The sequence below is a fragment of the Sylvia atricapilla genome, chromosome 23 (genome assembly GCF_009819655.1).
Source record: "Sylvia atricapilla isolate bSylAtr1 chromosome 23, bSylAtr1.pri, whole genome shotgun sequence".
NCBI classification, from domain to species: Eukaryota; Metazoa; Chordata; class Aves; order Passeriformes; family Sylviidae; genus Sylvia; species Sylvia atricapilla.
The window spans coordinates 2,990,971-3,008,156 of NC_089162.1; the positions used below are offsets into that span (position 1 = coordinate 2,990,971).

The following is a 17,186-nucleotide window of genomic DNA, read 5'->3' on the forward strand; positions in this document are numbered from 1 at the left end:
GCACCGCGGAGATGCTCTGCTCGCTCGCCAGGCAACACCCCGAGCTGAGGATGCTGTGCCCGGCTCCTTCCTCACAACAGCAGCATCTCCAGCGCCGAGCTAAATAATACATGGCGATCCCAGGGATGAATTGCAAGCGGAGAGCAGGGAATTAAAAAGACAATGCCGGCTGAATGCATTAAGGCAGCAGCCCCGCTGCAGCCGCGCTCATTTGCGAGGCCCCGCTGCAGAGGGGGGTCCCCGCTGCGGCACCCCCAGGTCCTCGGCGAGGACGGCAGGGCTGGAAGAGCCTGACCTGACTGCAAAGCGGCTCTTTGCATCCAGAGCTTTCCCATCCAGGCTCTCTGCAGCCAGAGCCAGGCCGTTCCTGGGATGCAGCCTCGGGACCGGAGCGCTGCTCTCCGCACGCCGGCGGACTCCCCGGCGCTGACCGAAATAGATTCTGTGCCCAGCTCCCGCTCGGCTAAATTTGGTGCCCGGCCTCCCTCCTGGATCCAGGGAAGCGGGACAGGCTCGTGTCACGGCAGGCAGGGACACAGCGAGCCAGGAGCCGGCTCGCACGGCTCCGAGGAAGAGGATGGCACAGAGGTGGTGCTCCTTGCTGGAGGAGGCGGGAGTGAAACAAACCCCAAATGCTGATCGCCTGTGAGCATAAAAGGTCTTGCCCTCACCTCTGGTTTAAGGAGATTAAATGAGGGCAAACGCACAGTTTCGGGTTTTTTTTTTTTTTTTTTTCTTTCTTTTTTTTTTTTTTTTTTTTTTTTTTTTTTTTTTTTTTCTTTTTTTCCAGTTCAGCAGCTACTCAAAAATAGACTTGTTTATAGAGCGAGTAATTCCCCACGAGTCACGCACTGTCCAGACCAAAAAATACTGGCAGCATCAGCCCGAAGTGACCAAAGCACATGTACAGATGGACAAAATTGACCTCATTCCTAATGATGATCGGAGTTTGTGCAGCCGTGGACATCCCTACAAACTCCCTCCAGGCTTTCCGCCTGGGATCCAGCAGCACATCAGGATCCATTACAACAGGGCATCACCCTTAAATACATTTGCTGAATCATCCATTCCAGCTCGTGGACTTAATTTCTCCATGATACATTAAATGCCTTCCCTTCCTGTCCTGAAAAGCTGTGGGATGCACTGCGAGAAGCACAAACGGTTTTGGCTCTGACTTGATGCTCAGTTCTGCAAGGGAATTGTTCGCTTGGAATTCCCTGACGAGCAAGAGAGCTGAGAGAGGTCAGTGCCCAGCCCTAGGGGGATAAATAATACTCCAGCTCCACGCCAGGACCTCCTGTTGAACATTTCCACCTGTAGTTGGCAAAGGATGAATCACTGAGTGCTTCCTCACCCCTCTGAAATGAGGAGTAATGGGGTTTTAAGAGAATAATGCTTCATAACACTCGGCATTCTGTTGGATAAGGAAAAGACAAGGCAGAAGCCAGGAGCTGATAAAAGCTACAGCTTGTAATTCCATTGCACCTTCTCTACTCAATAAATGGGTTTCAGTCAGAGCATCTCTTCCATCCAACCCAAAAAGGACCTGAAGGGTAAGTTGATTGCATTGATCGTGCATGCATTTTCCCGGCAGGGAAACTGGCCCCGTCCCTGGCTGCTCCTGTCCAAAGTACTCCACTCACTTATTATGGGAATATCGCCAGAGACTCCAGGGCCAGGGAGCGGGACGCTACGGGGAATTCATTGCTCTCTGCGTGCTGGGAACATTAAGTGGGAAGGCGGAGCAGGGGGGTACGGCAGCTCCTCCGCTCAGCCTCTTCCCCAGCACAGCCCCCGGCACAAATCACTCCTGCTTGGGATTCGCCAGCCCCGTGGGATACTCCCCACAGGACTGTGCTTAACCCTTGTGAGGACAGAAGGACTGCGGGGGGCAGAGCAGCATGGATGTGCTGAGAAAAACTGCCCTCAGGCTGCTCCTGTCCCCCACAGCCCCGTCACCACTCACCTCACATGTGCATCCTCCGGGGGAGCAACTCCCTCTTCATCCTCCCTCGACCCCTTACACCCAGTGACACTGCTCAGGGGTCCAGCCCTGAGCCAAACCATCTCCTCTGCTGCTCCCCAGCTGCCCACCACTGCAGGTCTGCTGGTGTGACCGTGCCCATTCCTAAAACCCTGCCTGTCTTCCCCAGGGAAGAGTGTAAAGCTCTGGACTCGGTACAAAGCACAAACTCCTCTCAGTAAGATCAACATTGCTGTTGGGATCCACCGCTTGGAGGGCACTGCCATCCTAAACCAGCCACAGGGAAAGCTGCTGAAACAAGGACTCTGAGCCCAAATTCACCATCAAACCCCAAAACTGGAGGAGAAAGCTTTGCACAAGCCCTGTGTCCCAGCTGTCCTGCCGGTCGTGAAGGTTCGTGTCCCTTGTAAGGGTTGGCACAGGTGCCCAGGAGGTGGGAAGGGGATATCCCAGGGCAGCACCAGCCTCCCTGCTCCACTGCAGGAATGACAGGCAGGACACGGGGCAGGCTGGCAGCCGCACAGCAGCACTGCCCGGCCCGGGGAGATGGGCCAGGGTACCTGGGTTCGCTAATGAGCCCCGGGGCAATGCCCTGCCCGCACCGCAGCGCTCCTCCGACAGAGCTGCCCCCACCTCTCCCGGCAGGAGGCTGAGCCGTGCCTTGCCAGAGTGTCTTCGAGGGAGAAGGCTATCAGCTCCAAACAGCCGAGACCTTTAGCTCAAATCCATTAATCCTCTTTATTAAACCCGGGTCACCTCTGAGTCCTGGCAAATTAACCAGCATCTCCCCACTGCAAGTACATCAAGAGGAAACGCGCTGTACAGCGCCTGTAATTTTCATGGACCAGGGCTCTGAGGTCAGAGGGCTTCCCAGGCTCCAGTCTCTGCCTTTGTCAATTTAAAAGGGAACATCGGCTTGCGCTTGTATAAATTACGAGAGAGGCAGAGCAGGGGCCCGGGGTGCTCACAGGGCACTCTGCAGGCTCCAGCCGTGCCACTGCCCCCTCCCCAGCCCAGGGGCAGGAGCAGGGGACAGCAAGGCCATGAGCACCGAGTCCCCTGGGGGGGAAAAAGGGGGCTGGGGACATCCTCCAAACAGCTGGGCAGGCAGGGCACCGAGCTTGGCATCCTCCAAGGCTACCTTGGCCACGTGCCTTCTTACTGCCTCTAATAAATTGCACATCCCTGGTGCCAGCCCAGCTGGGGAGCAACAGAAAGGGAGACTGGAAGGGCTTTGCTCCAGCTCAGAAGTGGGTGGAAAATTGCTCCCTTGTTGCCTGAAATTTCACCATTTGAATTATCTCCCCCTTTCTGTGCTGTCCTGTTGGAGCCACTCTACTCTGAGTGCTCACCACGCCAGCACCAAAGCGAGAGCGGCTCTGGGTCTGAAGAGCCAAGGACATTTAGCTGGGCTGGGGAAGACCTGGGGCCAAATCCCTTATAAAAACTAATTATACACTCACTAGAAGAGCTACAAAAGAAAAAATCAGCCCAGCCTGGTCTGAGAAAGAAGAACTCTGTGTGGGCTGAGGGATGAGGGTAGCACGAGGATCACAGGTCACAGCACTCCCTTCCTGAAATGGGTCTCCTCTGGCTCTTAGAAGCAGCATCTTCAAGATAAGCAAGCTTCCCAGAGCCAAGCAAAGAGAGCTCCTACACTCTGTGAGTGAAGATAACAAACCCCTCATTTTTCATGGGGGAAAAAAAAAAAATGTGGGAAAATTTCCAAGCGGCTCCTTAAGAGCTGCAAGCATCACATCTATTCCCCTAAGACAACTCCACACCTGACACTTCCCAGCACACTCTCCATCCGTAGCATTACCACAGGGCTATAAATCCACTGGCTTTGGCTGAAGTTGCTGTGGTTTTACACCAGCCTAAGCCAGCAGAGACTGAGCTGGGGAATCATGATCCAAAGGCCGGGATGCTCGCCCTTAACTCAGTCCAACAGCACGAGTTTTCAACCTGGGGTTGAGCTGCAGGTAGGATTAACACACGGCACCTCAAATCTCCCAGCCATCAGCTTGTATCACAGCTTTAGTTTTTTATTGAAAACACCACTTCTTGCTGTATTTAATCACGGCAAGGTCATTTCAGCGACAGTTGTCAGCATCCTGGCCAAGGAGCCAGAGGAGCAGAGCCCTGGCCTGCTGGCCAGATAAAAGGAGGAGATGCTGGGTTTCATTTCCTTGTTTTCAATTGAGAGGTGCCCACCTCGGTGTGCAGATTAAGGTGTGGGTGGGCCAGTGTCAGCCCCCCGTGGGCAGAGATGGGAAGCTGCCGCTTGTTCTGCTCATCAGGAGCCCAGAGGAGAGAAATTGCATAGTTCTCCCTGCGGCCCTCTGCCCACCTCAAACCAATTTCTGCTCCTTTTAATTCAATTCAGCTCCTCCTGACCCTGGCTAGCTGGAGTTGCAGAGTTTCTCTCAACAGATAGCACCAATTACAGAGGTGTGAAAATGGAAGGCTTTCAATTCGGAGAACAAACCCAAGAAACTGGGACTTTATTGAACTGAGAATCAGGGGGTGGGGAAGGGGGAGCAGGCAGGGGCATGGGCTCAGCAGTATCACCTGTGCTCGCTCTAAAAACCAAATTCTGGGGCTGATCCCTCCGTGAGTGAAGGCACTCCCAGGGGCTGGGGTGGCAAATGGCAGGAGAGGGACAGGTTCAGGTGTGCAGGGCTGATGGCAGCTGGAGATGAGGGATGTGGAACCCAGAGCTGAATCCCTGGCATTCTGCCTCACTGGTTAGCGGCTCTGTGTGCCTGCATTCCCCACCAGGCTGATTCCAGACCCTCGGAACCAGATCCCACACATCTGACACAAACTGGGTTTGCTTCCCCACAGTAGATCCTGGCTGGATTGACTTTGCAGCATCTGCAGCCCAATCCAGCCACTAGGCACAGCAGCACCTCCCTCCACATCACTCTTGGTGTGACACCATTTTCTGTCCTCCCACAAAGCCAAGGACTGTGGGTCAAGCCTCTGGAAACACGAGTGGCAGCATGAGCCTGGTCAGATCTGGGTAGGAGGGCTGTGGCAGGATGGTGAAGCTGCCTGACAGCCTCAGCAGCAAGATCAGCACATGGACTGACTCTATAAAAACTGCACAGTACAGCCTGTGATGATCAGAGAGTCCCCAGACAAAAGCAGGAATGTTCAGTTCATGGGAAGGAGGCAGGGATAAGCACTTCCCCGAGCTGATCTCACTGAAGCTCTTTGCCTAACATGCCCTGATGCTAAAAAAAATTTTAAAAAAGCTGAAATAAGAAGTCCTAGATGCCCAGGAGAGAAAATGGGGTTACTCTTATGGGAAGCAGAACAACTAAATAGGGCCCTCCACCATTTCTGGATGCTTCCATTGGCTATAAGGATGCAGAAAAGCCTCCCCCAGACCTGAAAATTCCCCTCTCCTGTCCTGTGTCCACCTGACTGGTCAGACCATCAGCACAATGCCCATGTGCCAAAAAAGCCCAGAGGCTGCCTTTAATCCAGACACTGGAGACTTCCCCAGACTTCTCCCCATCCCTGGAAATGTTCGAAGTCAGGCAACCTGGCCTAGTGAAAGATGTCCCTGCCCTTGGCGAGGGTGTGGGATGAGATGATCTTCAAGGTCCCTTCCAACCCAATCCATTCAGTGATTCTGTGATTCCCTCTCTCGATGAGGAAAACCTCACACAGCAAAGCTCTGCCTCCCAAGCCAACACACAAAGAGTAAGGGGGTCCTCATTGTCTGAATTTTGAGCAACTGCCTATCTGAGCAGGCTCAGCATCTCCTTGTGGAATCCCAGAACTGGTGAGGGGAGCACCAAAACAAAGCAGTGGCTCATTCCTGCCTCTCTCCCAGGAGTTCCAAGACTCAGGAGCAGCTCTGAAGCCTTAAGTTTGAGCTTTCATGTATTTCAGGTTCTGTGCTGCCCAGGGGTGCAGCTCTGAGCTCACAGCCAGTGTCACTCAGCTCTGCACAGAGCAGGGACACAAAACAAATCCTTCTCCTGCTGGACAACCAAGGACAACTTTCAGGCCCAAAAGCACAGACAATGGGAAAGGAGGAACAAGAAGGATGGGACCTCACAACCTGGAGCTGGAATTGGACAATTCAACCCCAATATGCAAATGGACCAAAACTTATGCAAATGTAAGATCTCATAACCAGTCAGGCATTTTGTGACCATTTTGAGTCCACCTTGGGTGCAGCCCTGGCCAGGCTCTTGTCCTGCTCAAAGTGTATCCTAAACACCTTTCACTAAATACTTGCTTTACCCTCATAGCTCTGCCCAGTCTCTGTTCCAGCTCAGCCTTCTCAAGATATCAGCTGGGAGCGTGGTTTCCAAGCCAGTGCAGGGCCTCTGCTGTGCCTCCAGCCAAGCTGTGGCCGCGGCTCCTCCAGCACTGCCCATAAATCCTGCAGCCCGGTAAACAGCGGAATTACGGCGCCCCGCCATTGCTTAGCTGCCTTTGACACTAATTGCTCTGCGGAGTGTGTGCAACTGGCAACACCTTATTAAAAGTGAAATATATTATACTGTCCACTTATTGGGACTTTATAAAGATAAAGTGTCCCGAGGATACGGAGAGGCTGGCAAAGGCTGCGGCTCTCGGCCTCGGAGCGGCCGGCGGATGCTGCAGCGCACACAGCCGAGGCAGGGCAGGCACTGACAGGACAAATGTGTGCTCTCCCTGAAAATTCCAAAGAGCATTTCCATCTGGAGACCAAGGGCTGAGTGAAGAGCGTGCTTGAGAATTATCTCCTCTGTTCATCTCTTTTTTTCAGCTCCGGGATCATCACTCTCAAAGCTCAGGGGGAAGGCAGGCAAAGATGCAACGTGAAAGGGCAGGGGGATCAATCATGTGCTGCCCTGCTGTCAGCCTGGAGAGGAGCAGAGGGTGCCCCTCAACTCACAAAGTCAGGCTGTGTAGGAATAGGGTAAGAAGCTAGTCTGTCATTTCTTCTAAGTGCAGCTAACAAGCAATCTGTAAGTTCCTATACAGAAGCTATTTTGAGAATGAGAAGTTCCTTTAACACAACACTCTATTCTGAGGGTGAAAAATGAGTGCACCTGTAATAATGAAGGATTTGTCCCATGAGAATCAGCAAAGAAAATATGTAAGCAATCCAAGAATAGATAGATTTAATAGACAAGTAAAATACCTTTTACTAAACAGTAGAATAATTAACAAGAAAGTTATTAACCAATTAGAAGTTGCCTACAAGGTTGGTAAAAACTGTTTAAAGGACAGCATGTGGTCATAATAAAGAGCCTTCTGAACGTTTATGGTGTCACTCCATGCGTCATGACTGCCCTAACAATGACAAGGCTGATAATGAATTCATGTTTTCCTACTTCCAGACATCACTGCCTGAACTGTGGTACAGACTCTCCTGCCAGGACACAAACTGGGGCATCCAAGTACAAGCCCAAGAGCCTGGTGATGCTCCAGCTCCCTGCCAGGCCAGTATAGAGATTTTAGCACCCAGTGTATTGATCCTGCACTCTTTCTCCTGTGTTTCTCAAAGCAGGAAGCTGAACTCCACTGTTTCACAAGGAAAAACGCACTTCAGATTTGGAGCTACAGCAAGAACACGTCTCTCAAACACGTGTCTCGGCACATGCCTTGGGCAAGTCATTTTCCCTCTTTATTCCTTGGCTCCCCTGTCTACAAAAACAGGTACAATGAAATTTCTCCTCTCCGTGAAGTATTTTAAGATCTACTGGAAACAACCACTGTGTAAGAGTGAGACCTGGTATCACTGAGTTTCAGTAATAAACGTTTTGATCCAGGCCCCCCGGCCTTGTCTCACCAGGTAATTTGGGGAGAATTTTCAGGTTTATTTTGAACTGATGGGCTATTTCTGGTTGGGAGCACGGCAAGACAGAAGGAAGGCAGACACAGGGGATGCCATCAAAGGCACTTCTGCAGCCTGCAGTGCTCACAAAGGAGTGGTGAGCAGAGAGGGCACAGAAAACCCACCCATGTGGGGTAAAAATCAGCTTCTGAGGACTTCTTCTCGGTAAAATTGAGATATTCCCAGGCACATCACAAAAGTCATTACATCTATATCCCTCCTGTATTGTGGAGAGTACAGATAATATTATTTATCACTTATTGGTCATCTCCCTTGTTGCAGAGAGGAGAGACCCACCTCCCACAGCCCATGTGGTGCAGAAACACAGCCTGCATCCCACTTTGATTCCTGAAGGAAACGGCACGTCCTCAGCAACGGATTTGAAATATCCAGAGTCTTTGGTTCAACAAGTTCAAATCCAAGCAGGATCAATACCTTCTCACTCCTGAGGTATCAGCAGGTAATTGGGTATCGTGCAGTGATGAGTAACCTAGTTTGCTCAGAAACTGCAAACTTTAATCTTCATCCATTCCTGGTACATAGAATAGTGAGGGAGGAACAGATCAAAGGAGAACAGATCAAATTCAGCTGCATTTGGACCCAGATTGCAGAAAAAAGGACTCATTCTTAAGCAAAATGGCCCAGGCTTCTGAGGTTCAGCACCTTGAGAATCTTGAGAACAACACAAGGCAGAGAAGTTCCCACTTCTCCAGTGCAGCCACCTGTGACCCCAGCGCCACCTCCCACAGGGTTTAGCTGCTCCTGACCCCCCAGCTTCGACCAGAGCCCTCTCCAGATTCACACACAGCATCCGAGCACCTCAGCCTCTCCAAATACCATTGACTCCCAGCTCAGCCCTTTCCCCTTTTCCCATTTCCAGCCCTGCAATGCCCATGGCACTATCCCTGGTGCTGGCAAGGAGAAGCTGGTCCAGTTTTCCAAGCAAGAAGGTCCTACCTCGCTGTAGGAAGTTCCCACCTCTGCCATGGAAAGGAGAAGTGCCAAGGTAGACTTATGGGCAGAGTGCGACAGGAAAGCACCGGGGGCAGCAGAACGACCCATTTGACAGATTTCCTACCGATCAAAGCTAACTTTGCTGAGAGCTTTTGACGTCTGATTAATTACGTGGCGCTGGCTCGCCTGAAAATCCCGAGTTTCCTGCAGCCCTGGCTTTTCCTCCTCTCAGCCCTTGGCGCCCAAACCCGCTCCCCTGGTGCCAGCAGAGGAGGGGATGGCAGGAGGTGGCTTTGCCAAAAGTCCTGGCCCATCCCTGGGAGGAAGGAGATAAGGAGGGTGAGGGAGGGCCGGGGACAGGGCCCCTTTGTGTGAGGTGCCTTTTGTCACAGGGAGATAGGAGGAGGCTGCCGTGCGCTGACATTTCGGTGACCAAATTAAAATGCACCGCCACAGAGACTAAATGTCATTAGCCTCATTAGGAGTGATCGCATTAAAATAAACAACCGAAAGGGGGAAAAAAAAATAAAGTGGAAATTAGCCAACGCCATTCAATAAAATAAATAAATGGGGAGATCCTTCGAGGACTGCACAGCTGATGCAGCTGTGAGTCAGGAAGGGGCACAGTGGGAGCAGCCAACACCTCCATGGGCTCTGCTGCCACCATGGACTGTGAGGAGACAAGTCCACTGCTGGTGTGACCCCAAATGGAGCTGCCCCTTTGGGAGAAGCCAATGGGATCTTTGGAGCTCCTGCACAATTCCAGGTTGGCTTTAAGGACCTCAGTGCCCACTTCTCCCAGGGCTGGTGCTGTGGGCACTGCTGTGCCAGCGCCTCTGCATCCTGAGGGATGCACCCCATGTGCTGCCCTAACAGCAAGGAGGATTTTTTTAGCAGCATCCAGGTTTCTCTCAGATACATCCCAGTCAATTACTGGCCAACACCAACCACATTTGGCTGATGCTCTGTGACAGGACCGCCACACGAGGTGGAAGGCTTGGTGAAAGAAGTGCCACTTTGTCCTTGGAGAGAGAGGAATTTTTCCTCTAACCCCTCTTGCTATGCAAACGCCATTTCCTTTGGGGCGGGAGAAGTCATCAGAAGGGCCCTGCAAGATCCTGCTTATGACAGAGCAGATTTGAAAGCCCAAAGATCTCCTTCCCCCTCCTTCCCTTCTGTCAAAAATTATAATCATCATTTTCCAGCTTGCTGAACAATCAAAGTGTGGCCTATATTCGCTGGAGCTCCTTCCACATGCTGCATGCATAGCAACAAGTCCAGGAAACAAAAGGCAGAAGTAAACAGTTGGGAGAGAGGAGGCAAAGGGCTGGCAGGGGGACAGCAGGGGGACACTGCTCAGAAAACACGTTGGGCACAGCCTGGTTCAGCCCAGTCTCACCAGTCTGGAGCTGCTCTGAGGGCCAAAGCCTCATGTGAAGACCTCTTCTTCCATCCTCTGCAAGAAGCATGGGAATACACATGCCTGGGAAGATCAGTTGGTGGGAAATGCAGTACCAGAAGGAAGCCCAAACCCTCCTGCTGCAGGGTCAGCTGGTCCTCATGTGGCTGAAGAGCCACCCATGGGGCGAATCACATAGGAAAATGCCATTCAGAGCACAGGTGACCTCAACTGCCCTCCTGGGAATCCCACATCCACTGGAAAACCCCACGAGTGCACCAGCCCTGCTCAAAGCTACAGACATCCCCCGTGGCTTTGCTGTCCAGGCAGCCTGAGCTGGTGAGGTGCAGTCCCAGCACTCCATCCTGAAGTGCAGAGCTCACAGGGGAGCTTTCCTGGGCTAGCCCTTCCCTGCACTTTGCAGCCTGCCTCAGCCTCCAGAGCAGTCAATCCAGCACTTTTCACTAGCGCTGAATTCACAGAAAAGTAAACCTAAAAATATCTCCTCTTTTTCCCCCCTCCTCGCCTCATCTCACACGTGTCCCTGGCGCACATGACTCTGCCGCACAGGCAACAGGTTCAACTTCCCAAAAGAAGCTCCTCCCAAGGGGGTGGCTCTCGACACTGATGGGTCCCTGCAGTACCTGAGCATCCCAAACCACTGCCCTCAGCCACCCCACGCTGTCTGAACCTAAGCTGGGACTAAAGGGAGAGTCCCCCAGCTCCCACTCAGCCAGACCCCACAACACCTGGGCTCACACGTTCATCTGTTCACCAGGGTGACACATCCCCTGCCACTCCCACCTTGACTTGGTCACCCTTAGAGGGTGAAAACACAACCCCAGAGCTTTGGAGAAGCAGGCAGGGAAGTGTTCCCTCCCTCTAAGCATGAAACGAAGAGGAGCTCCCTGGAAAAACCCACCCACGGAGCAGCAAGTGTCAAAGCCACCTCTGTTATGTGCTGTTGCTGCATTGGTAATTATAAGTACCGTGCCTTCATTAGGGAAAGATGACTGGGAGGCAAGGAGATTTGCAGAAAAGCTGTTATTATTTTTAAGTTTAAACAAAAAGGACGAGTGTGACAGCTGAAATCACTCCCCATCCTGCACATGCCAGGAGCCAAGAGCATCTCAGGGGATGCTCAGAACGTAAGAAGGGTTCAGAATCAGTGCCCAGCTTTGCTTGACTGGGGAGGGGAAAGGCAGGGCTGCAAAGCTGAGGGTGACCCCAGAGTCATGAAGGAGATTGCAGATAAAAACCAACAAGTTTTCCTCTCTCCCCACCTGACTGCAGCAGAAGGATCCTCCAGGGTACCCTGTTCCCCCCCAAACCCATCGGGGTTCATCGCAGCTCCCCAACAACCCCACTCAGTGACTTTGGTTTCTTACCAAGCAAAGCACAAACTCCGAATTTCATATTCAAGTGTAAAATATGAACACAGCTGTTTATGCAGCTCAAAATTCGCCATAACCAAATATTCAAGCCTTTGGAGAAGATTTTCAAAGGCGCCAGTTAAGGCACAGAGCTCCCATCGGTGCCTTTGAAACATCTCTCCCTTTTCAGTTTTTCACAGGGATTCGCACCAGCAAAAGCTCCTCCACCCGGCCGTCTGCAACCACGGAATGCACAAAGGAGACGCTGTCAAAGAGAAGCTGCTGGAAAATGCAAAGCAAGGTTCAGCACTTTGGGGGCATCCTGAAAGGCAGCTGCCAGAGCCACCGGCCCCCGGAACCCACAGCCCCCAGGGCAAATTGTTCTGAGAACTTGTACTGGGGGGGTTTGCACGGAGCAGGAGCTGGCTGTGACTCCTCTCCTGTCACGCTCCCTCCCCACATCGTTTGGAAATGACAGCGAGTGCTGCTTCTCCCCAGCAGAATTAAAACATCCTCTAAGAGACCAGCATCAACCTTCTCCCTGTACTGGGAGCCAGGAGATGGAGAAATCGCCCTCTGACAGGGAAACTACAGGCCAAGCCTCAGGGAGAGGCAGAGGAAGCCCAGACAGTGTTTTTGGGCTCACACCCCATCCTGCCGGGACATCTTCCCCAGCTTCCCTGACTCCTGGAAGACTGATGATTGCAGTGCCTTATCCACACCTATCCCCAGCCTTTGGGAGAGCACAGAAAATCCCTTTAAGCCCCTCTTGCTCATATTGAAATGACACTAAAGCAGAACTAATGTGCTCCAGGTACTTATTCTCAGGCTTAGTCGCAGGGATCAGCAGCCCTCCACCAGCCCAGCATCCCCCACCAGAGAGAGGTCACAGGCAGTGGGAAAAGCTGCCTCCTGCAGCAGGGACCTCTTTAGGAAGGAATGGGAAGGTGTTTTTAACGCCTGCAATGTCCATTTTGTAAATTTAGATGGGTTTTACAACCACCACCAAAGCCAGGCTGCCCCAGCAAGGATGAAATCTCAGAGTCTCTGGGAGGGTGCAGCAAGCAGGTCCTGTGTGCAAGGGTGACCATGGAGCACTGAGGGACACCCCAAGCTCTACCAGCTTCACCTTGATCCCAGTGGCCTGGAGCAGTGAAAAACAGGATTGTCCATCTCCCCCTACACTGCCAGATTCTCTGACCACTGCCATGACAAGTCATTTCCCCCAGCCTGCAAAGGCAGCGATATAAATGTCTAACGAGGCTGATGAGCATTGATTTGTGCCACCTGTAGAGCCATGATGTCACCCTGCAACTGCAGCTCAGGCAAATAGATCCCCCCCCTTCCCCAAATTCATTCTCCCACCCTCATCTCTAAACAGCAGCACCCACACTGCCCAGCAGTTCAAAGCATTTGCCAACAGCTTGACAATTAAATTACCCACTCACCTCCCCATCCTGCAGTGCTGGGCTCATTAAAAACCCTCAGCATCCTTCCCACCTCAGAGAGCAACCCATGTCCAGGAACCCGCCTCCCTCAAGGCTCCAGATGACAACAGCATTAAGCCTTCGAAATTATTTTAGATAGAAACTTGTCTTACAAAGAAATAAAAAGCTGCAGAGTAAGATGCTCTCCATGACCAGGGGGGTCAGGGTTTCATTATTGCATTAACCTTTCGTGTCTTTAGATTCCACCAGAGTAAATTGGTAACAAGATGACACGAGACCCAATGGGAAAAATGCATCTTTCCTAACAAAAATAAGAGAAGGGGGGTAGGACAGAGGTGGGAGCAGGAGAAAGAGGAAAACTGGCAAATAAGCCATTACAGCTAATAATAACTTTGCGATGCTATTTTCTGCAGGAGCCTTCAAGTTGTGATGTTTCCCTTCACTCTAATTACACCTTCTAAAAGCAGGTTCCCTTCTCACTTTAACCACCCCGTGTGAAACTCCCGCAGGATTCAGATAAAAACGGAAAGGGAAAGAGCTGGCACTTCAGAAACAGCCTCTGCATATCCCAGGGGAGCGTCACCTGCATAAACCCCTTGGGATTACGCCTGCAAATAATAAACAGCCCCCAAAAAAACATTTTGGGAAGGTGCAGGCTCCAAAGGACAGCAGAGACCATTCACTTTCCCTCTGCCATCCACAACTTTGCCAACATGACTCGTGTTCCAGCACACAGCAGTGAAACCATGATGAAATCACTGCTGGGACAGGTCGGGCAGGGAGGGAAAACGTCCAACCTTCTACAAGCCAGGCACAAATAAAAATGTTCAATTGTTCAAATCCAGGGCAGGGAGGCAAAGCATCAAGCAGCCCAGAGTATTTCCCTTCCTCTAATGCAGGCAGAAGGGTTTGGATTGATGGATTAAGGGCTGAGCCCAGCCAGGCAAAGTCCTGGGCTGGTTTAGCTCAGGGGACACCCAAAGCCAAAGCAGATATTGCTGCTTAGTGGAAATAAGAAGGGAAAGCTACAACTGCATAAGTGTGGATCAAGAAGCCTCTCCCAAGTTTTCAGGGGCTTAAATTCAGGAGCTTTTTCCTTCCCTGGCACACACAGAGGCCAGAGGCAGCCCAGGCCTTGCCTTGGCCTTGGCCCAAACAGCCACATCCTGAGGAAACTGCAGCAGGGCACTGGCAAACAGCAAATAAGCCCTGTCAGGTTTCTGCCAGCTCCTGCAGCTTAAGGACATCTCGATGACAGCCCATCAAGTGTCACACGTCCTCCCATTTGGCCTGCACAGCTGCTTCCATGCATTTCTCTGCCATTCCAACCCAGAGAACCTCATCCAGCAAGAGGGTGAAAGAGCCAAAGCTGTACTCAGCGCAGCCTTGCTGAGGCACGCCTGCCCCCACACCAGGCACACCCACCCTGTCCCGCTCAAGATCTATTAAAAAAAAAAAAATCCCTTTACGTGGACGAAGTCAGGCAGCTCACAGAGCCACGGCTTCCTCATGCTCACGTGCTAAACTACAGATGCACCATTTTGGTTTCTGGTGTTGCTGAGGAGCTCGAGGCTCTGCTGTCAAGGGTTCTCCACCATTGCTCCCCAAGAGGCAGAGCTCAGCCCAGGGCACAGTGCTGACCCCAGTGCGGATGCACATCCCAGCCCCCTGCCATCCCACAGAGGGGCACCCAGCCCATCCCAGGGGGTTTGTGCCCTCTGCTCTGCTCAGTTTGCACGGGGACAGCTCCACAGGAGCCCAGGATGTGGCTGGTCCCACGGCACAAACCTCCACGAGCAAGTTTTAACCCAAGACCCCTCGCGTTCAGCGCTGCTGTGGGCAGAGCTGTTCGCCAGCTGTGACACGAGTAACCTCTCCCCTGCCATCCTCACCCTGCAGGACACACACCAGCCCTGCACAAGCCAAGTGCCGTGCTGAACCCCGGGCAGCTGCTGAAACCCCAGCCGTGCCTCTCTCTGCCCTCCGGAGCCCGACAGAATTCCCCCTGGCAGTCGTGAAAACCGCAGGTTGGGTTAAGATCGGATCCGAGCCTCGCCACCCAGTGCCCATCTGCTTGCACAGGGACGATAATCTTCCCAGCTGCTTAAAGTGCACATCACCATCACCACCAGAAAGCCGCCGGTGACTCGCTCCCGCGGCGCTCTGCTCTGCTGCCCACCCCATGGCCCCGGCTGCCCGCGGCTCTCACTGCCCCGGAGCATCAGCGCTGGATCCAAACGCAGCATCTCCCCCTGGCAAGCCGTGGGGACGAGGCCAAGGCACATTTCGGGAGCCACCCGCTCAGTTCACCGAGGTTGCGGCACCGCACGGCCCCCGCGGGTGCCTGGATTGAGGCGGGGGGCTCCTTTGCACTTTGTAAAAGGAAGCGAGGGGAAGGCGCCGAGTTTGGCTGGCAGGAATCAGGCAAGCACGGATGAGGGGAGCCCAGAGAATAGCATGACAGCTCTCAGGAGAGGGAGGACACAGCAGGTGCCCAACTCTGAAGGGGAAAAACTGCACGAGCCCATGATCTCGAGGCAGAGGTTGCCCGAGGGGACAGACCCTACCCAGCTGCTGCGGGATCCCGGGCAGCCCCCGCTGCAGATGCCGGCACCGCTCCGGTACCGACGGCTCGGTGCCCACCTGAGGGTCCAGCACGGCTCGGGAGCCCCTCACTGGGAGCACTGGGCAATCCCCCAATGCCTGCCTGCATGTGCGCGTTGGTGCGCAATGTGCGCGGAGCCCGGGTCCGCTGCGCGCAGAGCCCGCTCGGGTCCCCCACCCTGCGAGCCGCTGCCCTCCCAGCCGCGGGAGAAAAAGCTTTCTGCGCTACCTGGGATGAAGAGCAGGGCAGTGGTGGCCGTGAAGACGATCCAGCAGGCAGGATGGTACATCTTGGAGCTGCGGTAGGCGAGCGGCTGCTCTGCTCGCTGCTTGCTGCTGCCGCCGCTGCTTTTCGTCTGCGCTGAATTCTGAGCAGGTTTAAATCCAATGTTTGCAGAGGGAGGGAGACGGAGTTAGCGAGCTAGAGAGAGGGGGAGAGACGGGAGCAGGCAGTCCGCGTGTCTGATCTCCCCTTGCACACGCACACACACTCGCACACAACTGGCAGAAGGAGCACCAGGCTCCGTGCGTGCACCCGGAGCGCAGACCTCCTACCGGGCACCCATTGGTTCAGGATGCTGACTGACACATGCACACCCGCTCTCCTGCGGGTTTCACTCCGCAACCAGGGAGTTAAATGCAGGCATCGACCCCCCGAGCATCCCTCCCGGCACCAGCTGGTGCCTGGGATGCAGGGAGCAGCCCTGGGATGCAGGGAGCAGCTCCAGGAGGGAGACAGCAGCCCTGGGATGCAAGGAGCAGCTCTGGGATCTAGAGAGCAGCTTTGGGATGCAGGGAGAAGCGCTGGGATGCAAGTAGCGGCTCTGGGATGCAGGGAGCAGCTCAGAGATGCAAGGAGCAGCCTTGGGATGTGGAGAGCAGCTCAGGGATGCAGGGAGCAGCTCTGGGATGCAGGAACAGCTCAGGGATGCAGGGAACAGCCCGGGGATACAGGGAGCAGCTCAGGGATGCAGAAGCAGCTCTGGGATGCAGGAGCAGTTCAGGGATGCAGGGAGCAGCCCCGGGATGCAGGGAGCAGCTCTGGGATGGAGGGAGCAGCTCAGAGATGCAAGAACAGCTCAGGGATTCAGGGAGCAGCTCAGGGATGCAGGGAACAGCCCGGGGATGCAGGGAGCAGCTCTGGGATGCAGGAGCAGCTCTGGGATGCAGGAGCAGCCCTGCACGGACATGGGCATGGTCACAGCGGCTCCTCGTGCACCAGCTGCCCCCAAAGGGGGATTTTTCCTTCCCCAGACAGGAACTGGCTGGTGGGGCAGCCCTGGGCTTCAGCCCCCTGGCTCCCCCTGCCCTCTGCTCCCCTCACCCGGAAGGCAGCAGCAGCTTTTCCTACTGCTGAGACAAACCAGGGAGCAATCCAAGCTTTTTAGCATGAGTGGGTGTTTTTCACACAAAATCTCTGAAACCAAGCAGCAATCTTCCCTGTGCATCCCAATTGGAGACATGATTTTTTTTTTTTTTCCCTTCAGCAGCTCACAGAGCCCCAAAAAGACCCTGAGCTCAGGGTACCTGCTCCTGCAAACCCCCTACCCAATACCATCCCATAGCAAGGAGTTTT

At 53.5% G+C, this 17,186-nt stretch overlaps 1 protein-coding gene across 2 annotated transcripts in view; it reads right to left on the reverse strand.

Moving 5' to 3' along the window:
• Window positions 1-16,086, reverse strand: part of LOC136371028 (opioid-binding protein/cell adhesion molecule homolog) — a 297,400-nt gene extending 281,314 nt beyond the window's left edge. Inside the window, exon 1 of one of the 2 annotated variants that reach the window (XM_066334822.1) lies at window positions 15,840-16,086. In XM_066334822.1, the coding sequence (XP_066190919.1) occupies window positions 15,840-15,900 (61 nt within the window). In that variant the 5' untranslated portion in view covers window positions 15,901-16,086. The remainder of the gene's footprint in view (window positions 1-15,839) is intronic. The other variant, XM_066334823.1, reaches the window with a different exon arrangement.
• Between the last annotated feature and the right edge of the window lie 1,100 nt (window positions 16,087-17,186).